The sequence below is a fragment of the Manis javanica genome, chromosome 12 (assembly GCF_040802235.1).
Source record: "Manis javanica isolate MJ-LG chromosome 12, MJ_LKY, whole genome shotgun sequence".
Taxonomy (NCBI): domain Eukaryota; kingdom Metazoa; phylum Chordata; class Mammalia; order Pholidota; family Manidae; genus Manis; species Manis javanica.
In genome coordinates this window covers 32,870,114-32,886,009 of record NC_133167.1, presented here as the reverse complement: position 1 = coordinate 32,886,009, position 15,896 = coordinate 32,870,114, and the positions used below count along the sequence as shown (strand labels likewise).

At 33.1% G+C, this 15,896-nt stretch overlaps 1 protein-coding gene across 15 annotated transcripts in view; it reads right to left on the bottom strand.

Annotated features, from left to right (window-relative positions):
- HYCC2 (hyccin PI4KA lipid kinase complex subunit 2) overlaps positions 1-15,896 on the bottom strand; it is a 108,182-nt gene that overhangs the window by 51,585 nt on the left and 40,701 nt on the right. For 8 of the 15 annotated variants that reach the window (XM_073218366.1, XM_073218359.1, XM_073218362.1 and 5 more), the window contains 3 exons: positions 9,205-9,282; positions 6,438-6,539; positions 227-406 (listed from right to left, as the gene is read on the bottom strand). In XM_073218366.1, coding sequence (XP_073074467.1) covers positions 227-406; positions 6,438-6,539; positions 9,205-9,255 — 333 coding nt within the window. In that variant the 5' untranslated portion in view covers positions 9,256-9,282. Of the gene's footprint in view, positions 1-226; positions 407-5,659; positions 5,716-6,437; positions 6,540-9,204; positions 9,299-10,077; positions 10,190-15,896 lie in introns of those variants that run through there. The other 7 variants (XM_073218361.1, XM_073218365.1, XM_073218360.1 and 4 more) reach the window with 3 other exon arrangements.

Genomic DNA, 15,896 nt, shown 5'->3' with positions numbered 1-15,896 from the left:
AAGAAATAAGTCATAAAATACTTACAATGCTATCAATTATAATAGCCTCACCTACTTTATAAAATGCATTATCAGCATTACATATTAATCATCTCTGTACTCAATTAATTCAAATAAATTATTCAGTGGACACTTCAATTAATTTTTTTCTAAATATCCCTTAAGAATTATTTCAGAGAACTTCAAAAAATACTTAAAATTTTCTGAACAATCATTTTCAACTTACCAAATTGTAAATTCCTAACAGAAGTGCTTCAATGCAGCCATTACTCTGTCTGTCTCGGCTAACTGTAAGCTGTAAATAAACCCACATCAATTCTGGCAAGAACTGCAATGTGAACCTCTTAAGTCGAACCTCAGAGCTACGATAGAGTTCAAATAGCTGGTGACAGACAGGCTCCAGGAGCTAAAAGGAAAATAATGTGCATTAACTATTTCTAATCTTTTGGTTAACTACATATATATTTTAAAAGGCATAGATAATTACATAGTATTTTTAAATAAATTTTCAATATTAGTTTTTGCATTTTTGAATCAATGCAACCAAAACCTTAATCTCTGTGTACACAGACCACATTGTAAAGCGACCAATCTACTATGAGAAGTTTGTGCCCATAATATCAATGTATATTTCAATATACTGTACTAGATTTAGTAGATAATTAGTTCCTTAACCAATGTACTGCATTTATATTTAGTGAGTTTCCTTTCCTGTTCTTACCAACCTTTACTATCCTCTATTTTTAAAAGTTTCTATTGGAAGAAAATCATTTCAAATGATCTTGTTATAAAGGAACTTTACATTTCAATTTAGAATATGATTTAAACAAATTATATACCATTGAGTAGAGAAAGGGGTTTTGAAATACATAATATTTGGATATCCAAAATGTGAGCTAACATTTTAAATACATACAAGTAAAACAAATTAATTTTTTTTTGAATTTCCCTCCATTTATTTAGTTCTATGATTTCTTTTATCAGACTCTTGCAGTTTTCCTCATATATATTTTGTACATGTTCTGTTAGGTTTATATGTAAATATTTCATTTTGGGGGGTACTCACATATTGTATTTTCTTTTTTTTAGATAATTATTTTTTATTGAAGGGTAGTTGACACACAGTATTATATTAGTTTCAGGTGTACAACATAGTGATTGAACATTTATATACATGATAATTCTAGGTACCAGCTATCACCATACCAAGTTGTTACAATATTTTGACTATATTCCTTATGCTATACATTACATCCAGGTTACTTATTTATTTTACAATTGCAAGTGTATGTATATATATATATATATATTGTGTGTGTGTGTGTGTGTGTGTGTGTGAGGGCATCTCTCATATTTATTCATCAAATGGTTAACAACAATAAAATTCTGTATAGGGGGGTCAATGCTCAGTGCACAATCCTTAATCCACCCCAAGCCTAATTTTTGTCAGTCTCCAATCTTCTGAAGCATAACAAACAAGTTCTTACATGAAGTACAAATTCTTACATAGTGAATAAGTTACATGGTGAACATTACAAGGGCAGTCATCACAGAAGCTTTCGGTTTTGCTCATGCATTATGAACTATAAACAGTCAGTTCAAATATGAATATTCATTTGATTTTTATTCTTGATTTATATGTGGATACCACATTTCTCCCTTTATTATTATTATTTTCAATAAAATGCTGAAGTGGTAGGTAGATACAAGATAAAGGTAGAAAACATAGTTTAGTGTTGTAAGAGAGCAAATTGTAGATGATCAGGTGTGCGCCTGTAGACTATGTGTTAATCCAAGCTAGACAAGGGCAATAAAACATCCACGTATGCAGAAGATTTCTCTCAGAACAGGGGGGAGAGGTTCTAAGCTTCACCTCTGTTGATCCCCAATTTCTCACCTGATGGACCCCCTGCGACTGTGCCTGTCTTAGGTTGTTCCTCCCTTGAGGAATCTTACCCATCTCTGGCTAACCAGTCATCTTCCGGGGCCATACAGGGAAATGTTAAGTTGGTAAGTGAGAGAGAAGCCTTATTGTTTGAAAAGTTACTTTTTACTTCTTAGCATATTTATGCCCTGTGGCTTCTATGCCCAGCAACAAATTAATTTTTTAAGACTGACTTAAGTTCTACTAATTTATTTGAAAGATTTTGAAAAGGAGGAAAGTATACAGAAATAACTTTTTCATGTTTAAGTGGATAACTTTCCATAGGATATTACATAATATGACTTGCAAGGAACCTGATCTCTTTGAAAACTGAAGAAAATGAGCAGTTTAAATAAACTCTCCCTTTTCCCTAAACACGTACCACTGCCAATTTAGAATGCCTTTATTGGAATAACTGCAGACTCTACAAAACTAGGTGTGATTTTAAAATGCACATAAAACACTGAAAGGAAACCATAGACTGATGTTTAAATTAAAATTTAATACTAACTTTTAAAAAAATGAGTAATTCAGTAATTTATATGCTTACCTCTACTCAGTTGATTAAAATAATGCATATACATTTAGAAATCTGCTTGAATATAGTTATACATGCCTAGAATAATCCAACATTCTAAAGTCACTACTTATATAATTGTAAATTAAAAGTCACAAATCCTATATGACTGTATAGTTAATATATTTAGATAAGTTAAGCTTAGTAAGGAACAACTCTAAAGCTAGAAAAAATTTACACACATGCACCTGTCTAGTAACTACTGTCTTTTATGTGAAATTACTATCATAGTGTTTAAAATCTTCAAAACATTCCAATTCTCCCCTTACACTGAAGTCTAGACCAGTCAGTTTGTTCAATAAAGGTCATCAAGTTCACTCTAGAATTTCAGGTTTTCCTACACCAGTTGATATTCCCATTATACTACATTTCTTATACTAGAACAGAAGGTAAGGGTTATTTTTAATTACAAATAGTATATTCCATGGAGTTCCAATAATGAAGTAATAAAAATTTGAAAACAGTTGCTGGTATCTTTTTTAAAACACCAACAACAATATCCAGCTCTTAGGGGAATTCAAGCTTGCTGCTCTCATAAATTTATTTAATAAAAATATATATCTATGCTTCAAATCTACTTTCCACTTTAGTAAAAGACTCAAAGTTGCTCTGAATTTTACTGTCCATGGTACAATTACAATTTGTTTATATTATAAAGACTTTAAACTTCCCCTCCTCAGTAGCAAGAAGTACACTGGCATGTAGACTATATTTTGAGTAAGCACAGAAAAGAAACAGAGTTACCAAAATTATTACTCTGCTTTTTTTCAAAGTGAGGAGGAGGAGTGACTGGCAATGCAGTAATTTTAATCAGATACCACTGCAAAAAAAAAAAAAAAAGACTTAAAAACTTGCCAATGCTATCTGTTAAAATCTTTAATTCTAAGCATATGTACCATGCCATCAATTTCTCAGTATCATAAGTGACTACGACTTCCCCTAAATGGCACTATCACCCACATCAAAAGGTGTTAAAAATCCTTATCCTTTGGTTAAAAAAATAAAATAAGAGTGGACACTTTCCCCAAATTTAGCAAACAGTTCTGACATTATAAATACTAAGAGACATGCTACTGATGAACACATTGAGAGCAATTTGGGTGAAATAATGGAGACTGAAGCCCAATTTGAGTGGGTTAAAGAATGTGAGGTGAGAAAATGGGGATAGTAGAGAGAGGCTATAAATAAGCAGTATTTTTTATAAAAAGTTCACCTGTGAAGAGGGAAAGAGAAATGGGGTAGATAATAAAATATGAGGCAAATCAAAGAAGGTTTTTAAAATTAGAATATGGTCTTTACCATTTTTCATTCAACAGGAAAGGAAAAAAAATCAAGGATGGAAGAAAGAGAGGGGATAATTGCAGGAGTAATCTTTGAGGTGGCTACAGAAGATGGCATCCAGGCCTAAGTGGGACAGATGGCCTTTTGATACAACCTGGGACACTTTATCCATTGAACAACAGAAAAGGCAGGAGAGTGGAGAGAGAAGTGCTAGTAGAGTGGTAGATTTGAATGTGAAAATAAGAGAGCTCCCAACTATTTGCTGCTTTTTTAATTATCTAGAAAGCAAGCTGAAAATGAGAAAGGAGGATAAGCGAATGAGGAAAAAAGGTGTGAAATGAAAAGTGAGAAGGTATACCAAAGAAGTAACGTAAGACTGTGAGACAGTATTATATGCCCATTTGAGATTTTTGTCCTGCATTTAAACTGGAGTAAGTCAACAAAATTGTGTTTTCTTCAGGTATGTGTAACCACCAAGGTACAGACATGAAATTGGTGTATGGCTTGGTTTTATCCAAGTGTTTGAGTCTTTGCCCAAAGAATGTAAACTAAGGGAATGAGAGACAAAGAAACTAAGAATGTTTGCAAAGGAATGACTAATGATGGGTCATAAAAAGTTAGCTGGGAAAAGAGAGAAGTGAGACATTCGAGAGAGGAAGGAAAGGCAATTAAATCATGAAAAAGTGATAAGGGTTAATGGATTGGATGAAAGTCTCTTTGAAGAGGAAGAACTGCTGGAGTAACTAAGGGGTCTGGAAGGACTGAAAGGAGAAAAATAGAGCAATATGTCGGTCTACAGATTAAAACAAGCTATTGGCCTAGAGATTATAGGTTGGCTATCATATGTAATATTAAACTTCTGGAAATACACATTTTCTTAAGAACCTTTATGGTCTTCTTTAAAGCAGAACTGTTTCAATTAATATTATATATGGCATGTGATAATTTCTGAAATAATTTCCTGTTAACTAAATAACACATTTGATCATGGTATAAAATATAACAAAATCTGGACTAAAAGAGCTCTCCTTCTACAACTAAAGTCCAGAATTGCTTTGAGATTCTATAGAGCTTAACATTCTGCTTTTCTGAAGTATGAACACATGGTTAGAACCTTATGACCTGACAGGAGAAAGGATGGGAAGACCTACACTGGCAACTGGATGATGTAATGACTGTTGGTCTTGAGCTTGAATCTCTCAAGTTGTAATTTTTCTTTTTCTGACCAGGACAAGGCCTTACATGTTATTATGATAAAGTATGACAATATAAAGTAATATGAATAACTTCAATGTTCAATGTGATAGCTTCCAAGTATAAAAGAAAAAAGGAAACTGATACTTTTTATACATTTATGAGTCCTAATGAAAATGATAGCACTTGCCAGTCTCATTTTATATTTCACTATTCTTCTAATCAGTATTTATTAAGTGTTCATTATACGACAAAATACCAGATTCTAGGGAATTAACAAATGTGGAATACATGACCACTGCCCATGAAGAGCTTAAAATTTAAAGAGAAGGCATAAAACAAATTTTAATAAGCAAAGCTTAAATGTTAAAAGACAGTGCAAAACAAGGAGTAGGGAATACACACATTCATTATTCAAACAGAATTTTGAAAACTCCTGACCGAGAAGGATATACATATATGTATATTATCATACCTAAAGTTATAAAACGTTCATAAATACACAGCAAGAGAAAAAGAAGCAAGTGAATCTTGCAATTGCTGCTATATAGCAACAGATGCAAGCCTAACTGAGAGCCAATCATTGTTTAGGAGCTAGGAAAAAAGAAGTCAGTAAACAAGCTTTTAGTCATAGGACAAAAGTTAAGGACTTGAAGTTAAGCTGCTGGTTAGGAGATGTTTACCTGAACTTCTTCAAACTCACTCCAGTACACAGCAGAGGCACTCTTGAAGGCTGTATCTGGGAAGATAAGAAGCTACTTTCCTGTGTGTTCCTTTCATTTTCATTTTAAAGCATACATGAATCCAGAGGTGATAAAACTTGTATGTCACACTATTGTGTTAAGGGAAAGATGATGTGTGTACTTTGCATAAATTAACATACAGATTCAATACTGTAATGTTTTCCTCCTTCTCTCACAAAGCTGAATAACAGGAAACTCTTCTTCTAAGTTTATTGATCTCGACGAGCTAAAAAAGTACTTCCTTTGACCATTTTCAAGCTAAATTTACTAGCAGGATCATTTCAAGTTACTGGTTTGAATTTACCAATTAGAGTGATTATACACAGTTCTATATTGGCAATAAAATAACATACACGATATTTAAATAAATTTCAATCAGTGTATGGTTAAAATTTGACTTCCAGAAAACATTCCAGAATAAGAGACAGAAAAAAGTTTCAAATTAAATAATCTACTGAGATGATGTTCACTTAAATCAAGAATCTAAACACACTGTCCTTAACAGAAACAAATTTGATCAAAACATTAAAAAATATGGAGAGGGAGGGCAAAGAGAAAGCCAAAGCAACTATCAGAATGAAAACAGCAGAAAGTTTTCCAGTCTCATAAGAAGGATAAAAAAAAAGAGGAGGAAAAATTACAAAACAACATGTATGTGTTTTAGAATACACATTCCATTTTACTATGTTGAAATTATTTTTCATATAAATTCTCCTACCTCATTATTTGAATCTTGAATAACTTTATAGAGGGCTGGTACCAGTGATTTCTTCCGGTGTAAAGTTGCTGCATAATTGGTGATCTGAGTGTCAGGTAATGCCTAAAAGAAACATCAAAGGAAAGAAAAGTGAATTTAATATTTGGGAAGTCAAACTTTATTTCATATGAGTTCCTTTTGAAAAGATTCATAATGGAGTCAACTAAGAAAAATAAAAATAAGTAGTATAAGAAATAACCATGATAGTTAATAAAACAAACTGTTAGGATGCTATAGATTTTTCTAACTATTCAACCATGAGAACTGATTAGAAATCACACATTACACAGGAAGGGGAAAAAGATGGCAGAGTAGGAGTTAAGGCGGAAACCTCCTCCCACAAACACACCAAGGAAGAAACAACAGCAAATACAACTAAACCTGAAAGCAACCTGAAGACTTCAGACAGACCACTTACACCTGGAGAAGAAGAGAAGACCACACAGAAAAGGGTAAATAGGCAGAGCCACAATCGAGTAGGATCCAAGCCCTTCCCCCATTCCAGCCAACAGGCAGGAGGAAGAGGAAGAGAGTGTGGAGAGGAAAGATACCCAGGAACTCTACACTCCTTGCCCTGGAGAAGTGCTCCAAGAGCATGAGTCCACATTGTACTGGATTCTGGTGATCAGGGGGGCTGGGCACCAGGAACAGTTGGAACACTTTGGGAGGCTGAGACTCCTGCTGCTACAGTAATCAAGACAGTATGGTACTGGCCCATAGATCAATGGAACAGAATAGAAAATAGACCCATAGATCAATGGAACAGAATAGAGAGCTCAGATATAAATCCACACGTGTATTAATATATGATAAAGGAGCCATGAATATACAATGGGGAAATGACAGCCTCTTCAACAACTGGTGTTGGGAAAACTGGACAGCTAATGTAAGAGAATGAAACTGGATTACTGTCTAACTCCATATACAAAAGTAAACTTGAAATGGACCAAAGACCTGAATGTAAGTCACGAAACCATAAAACTCTTAGAAGAAAAATAGGCAAAAATCTCTTGAATATATAGAAACATAGGCAAAAATCTCTTGAATATAAGTATGAGCAATTTATTCCTGAACACATTTCCTAGGGCAAGAGAAACAAAATCAGAAATGAACAAGTGAGACTACACCAAAATAAAAAGCTTCTGTACAACAAAGGACACCATCAGCAGAACAAAAAGGCAAGCTACAGTATGGGAGAATATATTCATAAATGATTTACCTGATAAGGGGTTAATATTCAAAATATTTAAAGAACTCAAATGCCTGAACACCCAAAAAAACAAAAAATCTAATTAAAAAAATGGGCAGAGGACCTGAATAGACATTTCTCCAGAGAAGAAACACAAATGACCAACAGGCATCTGTGAAGGTGTTCCACATTGCTAATCATCAGGGAAATGCAAATCAAAACCACAATGAGAGATCACCTCACACCAGTCAGAAGGTCACTATTCAAAAGACAAGAAATAACAAGTGCTGCTGAGGATGTGGAGAAATGGGAACCCTCTTACACTGTGGGAATGTCAATTGGTACAGCCACTGTAGAAAGCAGTATGGAGATTCCTCAAAAAACTAAAAATAGAAATATCAGTCAGTCCAGTAATTCCACTTCTAGGAATTTACCTGAAGAAACCAAAATCCCTGATCTGGAAAGATATATGCACCCCTATGTTTATTGCTGAATTGTTTACAATAGCCAAGATATGGAAGCAATCTAAGTGTCCATCAATGCTGAATGGAAAAAGAAAAGGTGGTACATATACACAATGGAATATTATTCAGCCATAAAAAGAAAGAATCCTGCCATTTGCAACAACATGGATGGACCTAGAGAGTATTATGCTTGGTGAAATAAGCTAGGCACAGAAGGACAAATACCATATAATTTCACTTATTTGTGAAATATAAAAACAAAGCAAAACAGAAGGAACAAAACAGTAGTAGACTCTAGACACTAAGACAGGACTGGAGGTTATCATGGGGTAGGGGTTGGGTGGGAGAGTGGGGATAAAGGGGCACAAAAATCCTCAATCATAATGTAGGCTGGTCACAGGGATAGTAGTAAAGCATGGAGAATATAGTCAATGATTCTGTAATATCTTCCTATGTTGACAAATAGTAGCTGTACTAGTGGGATGAGGATTTAATAATATGGGTAACTGTTGAACCAATGTGTTTCACACCTGAAACTAATACAAGATTGTGTATCAAGTATAGGGCAATAAAAAAAAGAAACCACACATTATATCAAGTTTTGCTTACTTTAAATTAATTTATCTTAAAAAAACAGTGTAGGATATATTAATAAATGAATTATGCTACAACCAAAATACTTATTTCTGTGATGTTCATAAATTATATAGTTTTCAGGCAAATCAATGAGTGATTTTAATTATAGGAAATAAAAATATAAGACAAATCTTATTTCTGTGCTTTATTATGGGTTGGAGGCTTCTCTGCTCTTTTACTTTAAAATTTATTTATCCCTTCATCAATCCTAACAACCATTTTCATTTTTACATATTATCTTCTAGCCATTTTTCACATAAGTGCTTTTTAAAGAGTTGCAATTATAGAAACATGTTATTTCATTAGAAACAAGTTTTTTCGGATTTTGCCATTTCCACTTCATAACATTTCAGTTTCTCCATAGAACACATATTCAATGTTTGAATACAGATATATATATATAAGCATCTGATCCATACTTGTCCCCAATCCAATTTACCTTGAATTCTGATAACCATTCTTCTACAACACCACGTTCAGATCCCAGCATCTTCTTCTATCTTCTATTCTTCTTTTTCTGAAAGGAAAAAGTACTGAACTTGAAAATAGCACTACTTACAGAAACTACCACAAGTAAAAAATGATATATGCCTTTCACTAAAGAAGAAATTCATCTAGTATGTATTTCAGATAAGGAGGCTTAGTTTTAGACCAGAGCTCAATTAAAACAATGTTCTTTTTAAGAAATAAGTTCAATTTTTAATGATACGTTTGAACCCTATTTTCATAATACCTTTATGTTTTCCCCCCAAATTATACTTCGAAGCAGCAAAAACAACTTTACTGAGTGAAACCAAATTGCACGCTACCCAAGACAAATTCAGTCTATGCCTAAAGCTTTTACCAAATAAACAACTGGATCAAGTTATACTTCATAGAACAAACCATGTGACAGACTGTAAGTGACAAACACAGAAAAGCTAGAAATCAAAGGTGATATACTCAGCAAACTGATTATAAATGTATATATACTACATGAAATAAGGCCTTTAAAGAAGGTAGATTTGTTTCGCAAATGTAAAAATGTCCAAAGTAGAAAAAGCAAGTTTCACAATAATATATAACTATAACTCCATTAAAAATTATATAAAATGTGTAAAAGACATAGAAGCATATAGACACTGAACTATTAAGTGTTCGCTTCAAGGGAAGGATTACTGAGGATATTCTAATCATGTAACTTTTAATTATAAAAAAATTAAAATAAGGATGTATTATGTTTAAATTGAGAAGACAGCACAGGCAGCACAGAAGGGCGAGGTGGCCAAGAAGCAGGAACGGACTTTGTTTTCCCAGCTGACACATGCACTACCTGTCTGCGACCACTTCTATTGCCATGAAAAGGCAGAAGAATCTGGTCCAGTCAAAAATCACTCAGACAACCCCGGAGAGAGGGCCTGGTGAGATAGATGTAACCAATCTCCCTGAAAAAGAATTAAAAATAAAAGTCATAACCATGCTAATGGACCTGCAGAGAAATATGCAAGTGCTAAGTAAGGGATGAAGTCTGGAGGGAGATAACAGAAATGAAACAATCAATAGAAGGTCTTAAGCAGACTAGTTGAGGTGTAAGAGACTGTTAATGGAATAGAAATCAGAGAACAGGACTACAGAGAAGCTGAGGCAGACAGAAATTGAGAAGGACAAAGTTTTTTGTTTTTAATTTAAGGCTCAAAAGATAAGAACTAGAAGAAATAAAGAATTTCTTGGTGGGGAGATATAGTTTCAAAGGAACTGCAATGAAAGTTCTTTTATTAAAAAGACAGTATTTCTTAAGAGTATGTCAAATTCCACACTAAATTATTACCTAAGAAAAAGAAATCAGATTTTCTAATTTCTCCCCTTAAATCCAAAAGGATTTAAAAATATCCCTATATAATGCACTATATCAAAAGTACTATGTAAGCATGGAGTACAAAAAGAAGACATGCTAATTTTCATACAGCAAATATTCTAACGAATGACTGATTGATTTATTCAAATAAATTGTAAGAGAAATAAGAGATAGTAATAAAATCAACAACAAAAGTATGAATTGTATTTGGACTCTTATTCAAACAATTAAGAGCATGATACACTGGGGAAAGTTGAACATGATTGGTTATTTGATGATTTTAAGTTAAGGAATCATTACAGGTGAGGTTGTTTTTCTATTTGATAACGGTATTATACTTAGGTTTTTCACTTAGAATACATACTGAAATATTTAATGATGAAACGATGCCTGGGATTTCCCTTAAAACAATCAGGGTGGGAAGGTACCCAAAGGAGGAGAGGGCATTGGTACAGACGAAATATAACTAGCCATGAGTAGATAACCACTGAGGCTGAGTGATTGGTATACAAGTTTGTTACATTATTTCTCCATGTTACTGTAAGTTTGAAATATTCCATATTAGTAAATAAAAGCTGTAGTAAAAAAAAAAAAAAGGACTGAGTAACTAACACTACATTCAAATCATGATATACAAGATCCTAAACAATGGTTCTTAACCTTTTTGGGCAGTGGGCAAAATCCGAAAGTCACAGACACCCCTCTCCCCTTCAGAAAAAGATAAATATGCCCACATGTACACAGTTTTGCATCTCAGGAGGTTCACATAACCAATAAAACCCATTAATAGATATGGATTCCCAATTAAAAACTCTTCATGAAGAAATGAGACTTAAAAATAACTTCACAAAATAGAGCACAACTACACATCCATATGATAATGCCCCTCAAAGATTTCTACATTTACTACATTTAGGTTACTGCATTTATCACATTAATAGGTTCCTACACTCATTACAATGACTTTTCAAATCATTTTCAGAATTCTTTTCTTTCTTTTCAAATATGTATTAGTTAAGCAGTACTAAATACTCTTTAAAACCTTGTTCTTCACCTGAAAACAGATGCCAAAGTATAACTATGATTATTGCCTTTCTTACTCTATGCAAATTACACCTCAATAAAAAATGTTTAATTACAAAAAATAAAATAAGAAGCATGGATCCACCATACATTATAACTTTCAGGTATGAACAATTTTCTAAATATCCTAAGGTAGTTTGCCCCTGAAAGCTTCTCAGAACTCAAGGACGCAACTGACCATAAAGCAAAGGAAGGAGGCAGTCAAAATTCACTGATCTATTACATAAATATTTCTTTAAACACCAACTATAGGCCAGCTATTATGCTAGGAGCTGGAAATACAATGGTAAACAAAACCAGATATAGACTCACTCTAATGGAGCATTTATCTAGTGAGGAGACTAAACACATTTTTGCAAAGAGATTTGGAGTAAGAAGTAAAGCACAAAAAACCATAAAACAAAAGAACCGAATGCTGGTGAAGGAATCAAAAGAGGTTTCTCTGAGATAGCGTTTAAGTTGAGATATCAAAGATACGTAGGCATTATGGGAGGTAGGAAGAGAGCACTCTAGATAGAAGGAGTGTACAGCCTATACAAAGGTCCTGTCGGAAGAAAAAAAAACAGTAAGTTGTAGAATCTGAAAGAAGATCCAAGTCGCTAGAAGCACAGAAATCAAGGGGCAAGAGATGAGGTAAAAAATGTAAAGTCAGGCATTGCCTGATTGTATAAATAGGATCTTCTAGTACACATTAAGTGTGGACAGTGACTGAACATTTTAAGCAAATGACAGATTAAAGGTTTGAAAAGCTCACCCGGCTGATTAGAGAAAGGACTGGTACCCCTTTCAGAACTAGCTACAAATTTCCCAATAGTATAAAGACTAAAAAGATTTCCAGACTTGCTATAGCACATACTCAGAGAATTCTTACCAAGTCTCTGGAAATAAAAAAAACCTGAATAGCTACTGGTAAGAAAAATGGTTTTTATTTACAAAGTACCTGAAAAGTATGTAAGCTAGCTAGGTTCAATTTTTATTAAGCTTCAAATAAAGCATAAAAAGTTAAAGCAAAGCCTACATTAGTTTCTCAGGAAATAATTATTTCAGAATTTAATTCTAACATCCTGATCCCCCTTAGTATTTCCCTTTCCTCCCAAGTCTCTTACGAAGGTATAAACAAAAGTGGCTGCTCTGTTAATATCACTCATAACACCTCCTCTTTCAACCACTTCATCTCTAGTGAGTTCATAAGTGGACCACAAAAGGAAAAATGAATTTTACATCCTCTCTGATAAGTACTCCAAAAAATAAAGTAAATGCTGCAAAACATTTATTATCATGTAAGGAAGGAGAGCACAATTTTATTGTAGTGGTGACAGAAAGGACTTATTTTCCAAAATCAACAAAATAGGAACTTAAAAAAAATTCCTGTATCTCTACTGCTGGATATTAATTAATTGATTTTTGTTTCTAATTTACTGGAAAATTATAAAGCTATGTGATTTGTATTTCAACTATTACCTCTCTAATTTTACAAAAATATTAAGCAACAAATATGAATAGTTGACATTCAATTATTAAATAACTTACTTATTTTTAGTATATGCCTATAAAAAAAGTAACTTAGAAAGCCCAACTACCTACTGCACTGTGAAGATCAACAGTCAACTATTTGGTATGTATTTTTCTTCCAGGTATATATTCATGTATATGCATGTATGTATGTACATGTGTGTATATATAGTTTAAATATAGTTCATCAGAGTGTTCTACAATATGCTTTTTCAATTGTTAAAAATATACGAAAAACCTACAGAACGATCTAATTTTTAACAGCTATAATTAATTTTAAGTATAATCCCATAATCTAATAATTTACTGAGACACATAGTTTCAAGTCTTATATTACAAAATTAAAATGCTGCAATGAACAACCTCATAATATTTGTACATTTGTGTTGTTCTCTTCAGTAGTATAAATTTTAAAAATTAAATTTGAAACTTTAAGGTCACAGGATATATTATTGATGGCAAATCCAAATAGAAATAAATTCTCAGAGCCATAATCCATCATATATTTTTTAAAGAGCATATGACTGTCACATGTACAGAATAATTCCCATCTGCGCTATTTTATAAAACTACTACTTTAGCATAGAAGTCTAAATAAATTGAAATATAAAAATTTCAATGTTTCTATATTTATCAATGGCATACATATATGACTTTTACAATAAAAACCAGTATCAGAACATTCAAGTGAGTACCTATTGCCAAAATATTAAAAATTTAATTCATACAATGCTATATTTGAAACAGACATGGCAAAAAAAAAATCAGAATGTATTTTACTGAATTTTAAAAATCAGTCTGCTTGTTTAAAGCTGGAATCTTTTAAAGTTAGAAACCACCTTCATTATTTAGTTTTTCAACATTCCTTTGCTCTTTTAGATGGGATAATGAGATAAAGATCTATCTATCAATGTTTTCCTCCCAATAGTTATCAATTGTTCTAATACACTGTTCACATGTCCATTTTTTTCTAACTTTAAATGCTATTCTTACCATATACTAAAACTCTTACATATATTTGGAACTACTTCTGAGATATTTTTCCCATTAATCTGCACTAGGACTACAGTGTTTTATAATGTTTTATAATGCACTTTAATATATAACAGTACAAGTCCTAATTACTTTTCCTAAAAATACATTTCATTATTATTCCTTGCATCATTCTTCCAGATGAATACTAGACATAGATAAGTTCCCCCCCCCACTCCATCCTCATGGGAATTAAACTTATAATTCCCAATAACAGCTTCACAGTATTAAGCTATTCCAATCAGAAGCATAGCACTGCTCTTTATTAAAAATCCTTAGTATAAATTTTATGTTTCTTTCATAAAGGTCAACACATTTCCAATTAAGCTGATTACTAAGTAGTTATATTTTCTTGCTGCAATGGTGATTCTTTTTCATTGTTTTCTAACTAGCTATTGTAATACAAAAATAAACACTTTTAAAAAACCAAAATAAACAAAATTTTAGATATATTTAAAATATTGTAAATGGTTTAAATCAATATTTCTAAGTTTTAGAAAAATTCATAAACTAGTAAATTATCTTTTCACTAAGTATGAGGGATGGAAGGTATTTTTCCCTTTCTTTTTTTTTACAATTTTATTAAGGCATTATTGATATACACTCCTATGAAGGTTTCACATGAAAAACAACATGGTTACTACATTCACCCATACTATTGAGGCCCCCACCCATACCCCATTGCAGTCACTGTCCATAAGTGTAGTAAGATGTCACAGAGTCACTCACTACTTGTCTTCTCTGTGCTACACTGTCTTCCCCATGACCCTCCCCACACTATGTGTACTAATCATAATACTCCTCAATTCCCTTCTCCCTCTCTTCCCAACCACCCTTCCCCATCCCTCCCCTTTGGTAACTGCTAGTACCTTCTTGGAGTCTGTGAGTCTGCTGCTGTTTTGTTCCTTCAGTTTTGCTTTATTGTTATACTCCACAAATGAGGGAAATCATTGGCACTTGTCTTTCTCCACCTGGCTTACTTCACTGAGCATAATATCCTTCAGCTCCATCCGTGTTATTGGAAATTGTAGAATTTGTTTCTTTCTTATGGCTGAATAGTATTCCATTGTGTATATGTACCATTCTTCTTTGTCCATTTATCTACTGATAGACACTTAGGTTGCTTCCATATCTTGGCTATTGTAAATAGTGCTGCAATAAAGATAGGAGTGCACATGTCCTTCTGAATCAGGTAACTTCTCTTCTTTGGGTAAATTCCTAGGAGTGGAATTCCCAGGTCAAATGGTATTTCCATTTTTAGTTTTTTGAGGAACCTCCATATTGCTTTCCACAATGGTTGAACTAGCTTAGATTCCCACCAGCATTGCAGGAGGGCTCCCCTTTCTCTGCATCCTCACCAGCATTTGTTGCTCTTAGTCTTTTTGATGCTGGCCATCCTAACTGGTGTGAGGTGATATCTCATTGTGGTTTTAATTTGCATTTCCCTGATAATTAGCGACGTGGATAATCTTCTAATGTGCCTGTTGGACATCTGAATTTCTTCTTTGGAGAACTGTGTGTTCATATTCTCTGCCCATTTTTTAATTGGGTTATTTGCTTTTTGGTTGTTGAGGCATGTGAGTTCTTTTTTTATACATCATAAAAATTATCTTTAATTGTGGTAGATGTGATCATGGTATTATGGTTATTTATTTATTTGGTCTCATTAA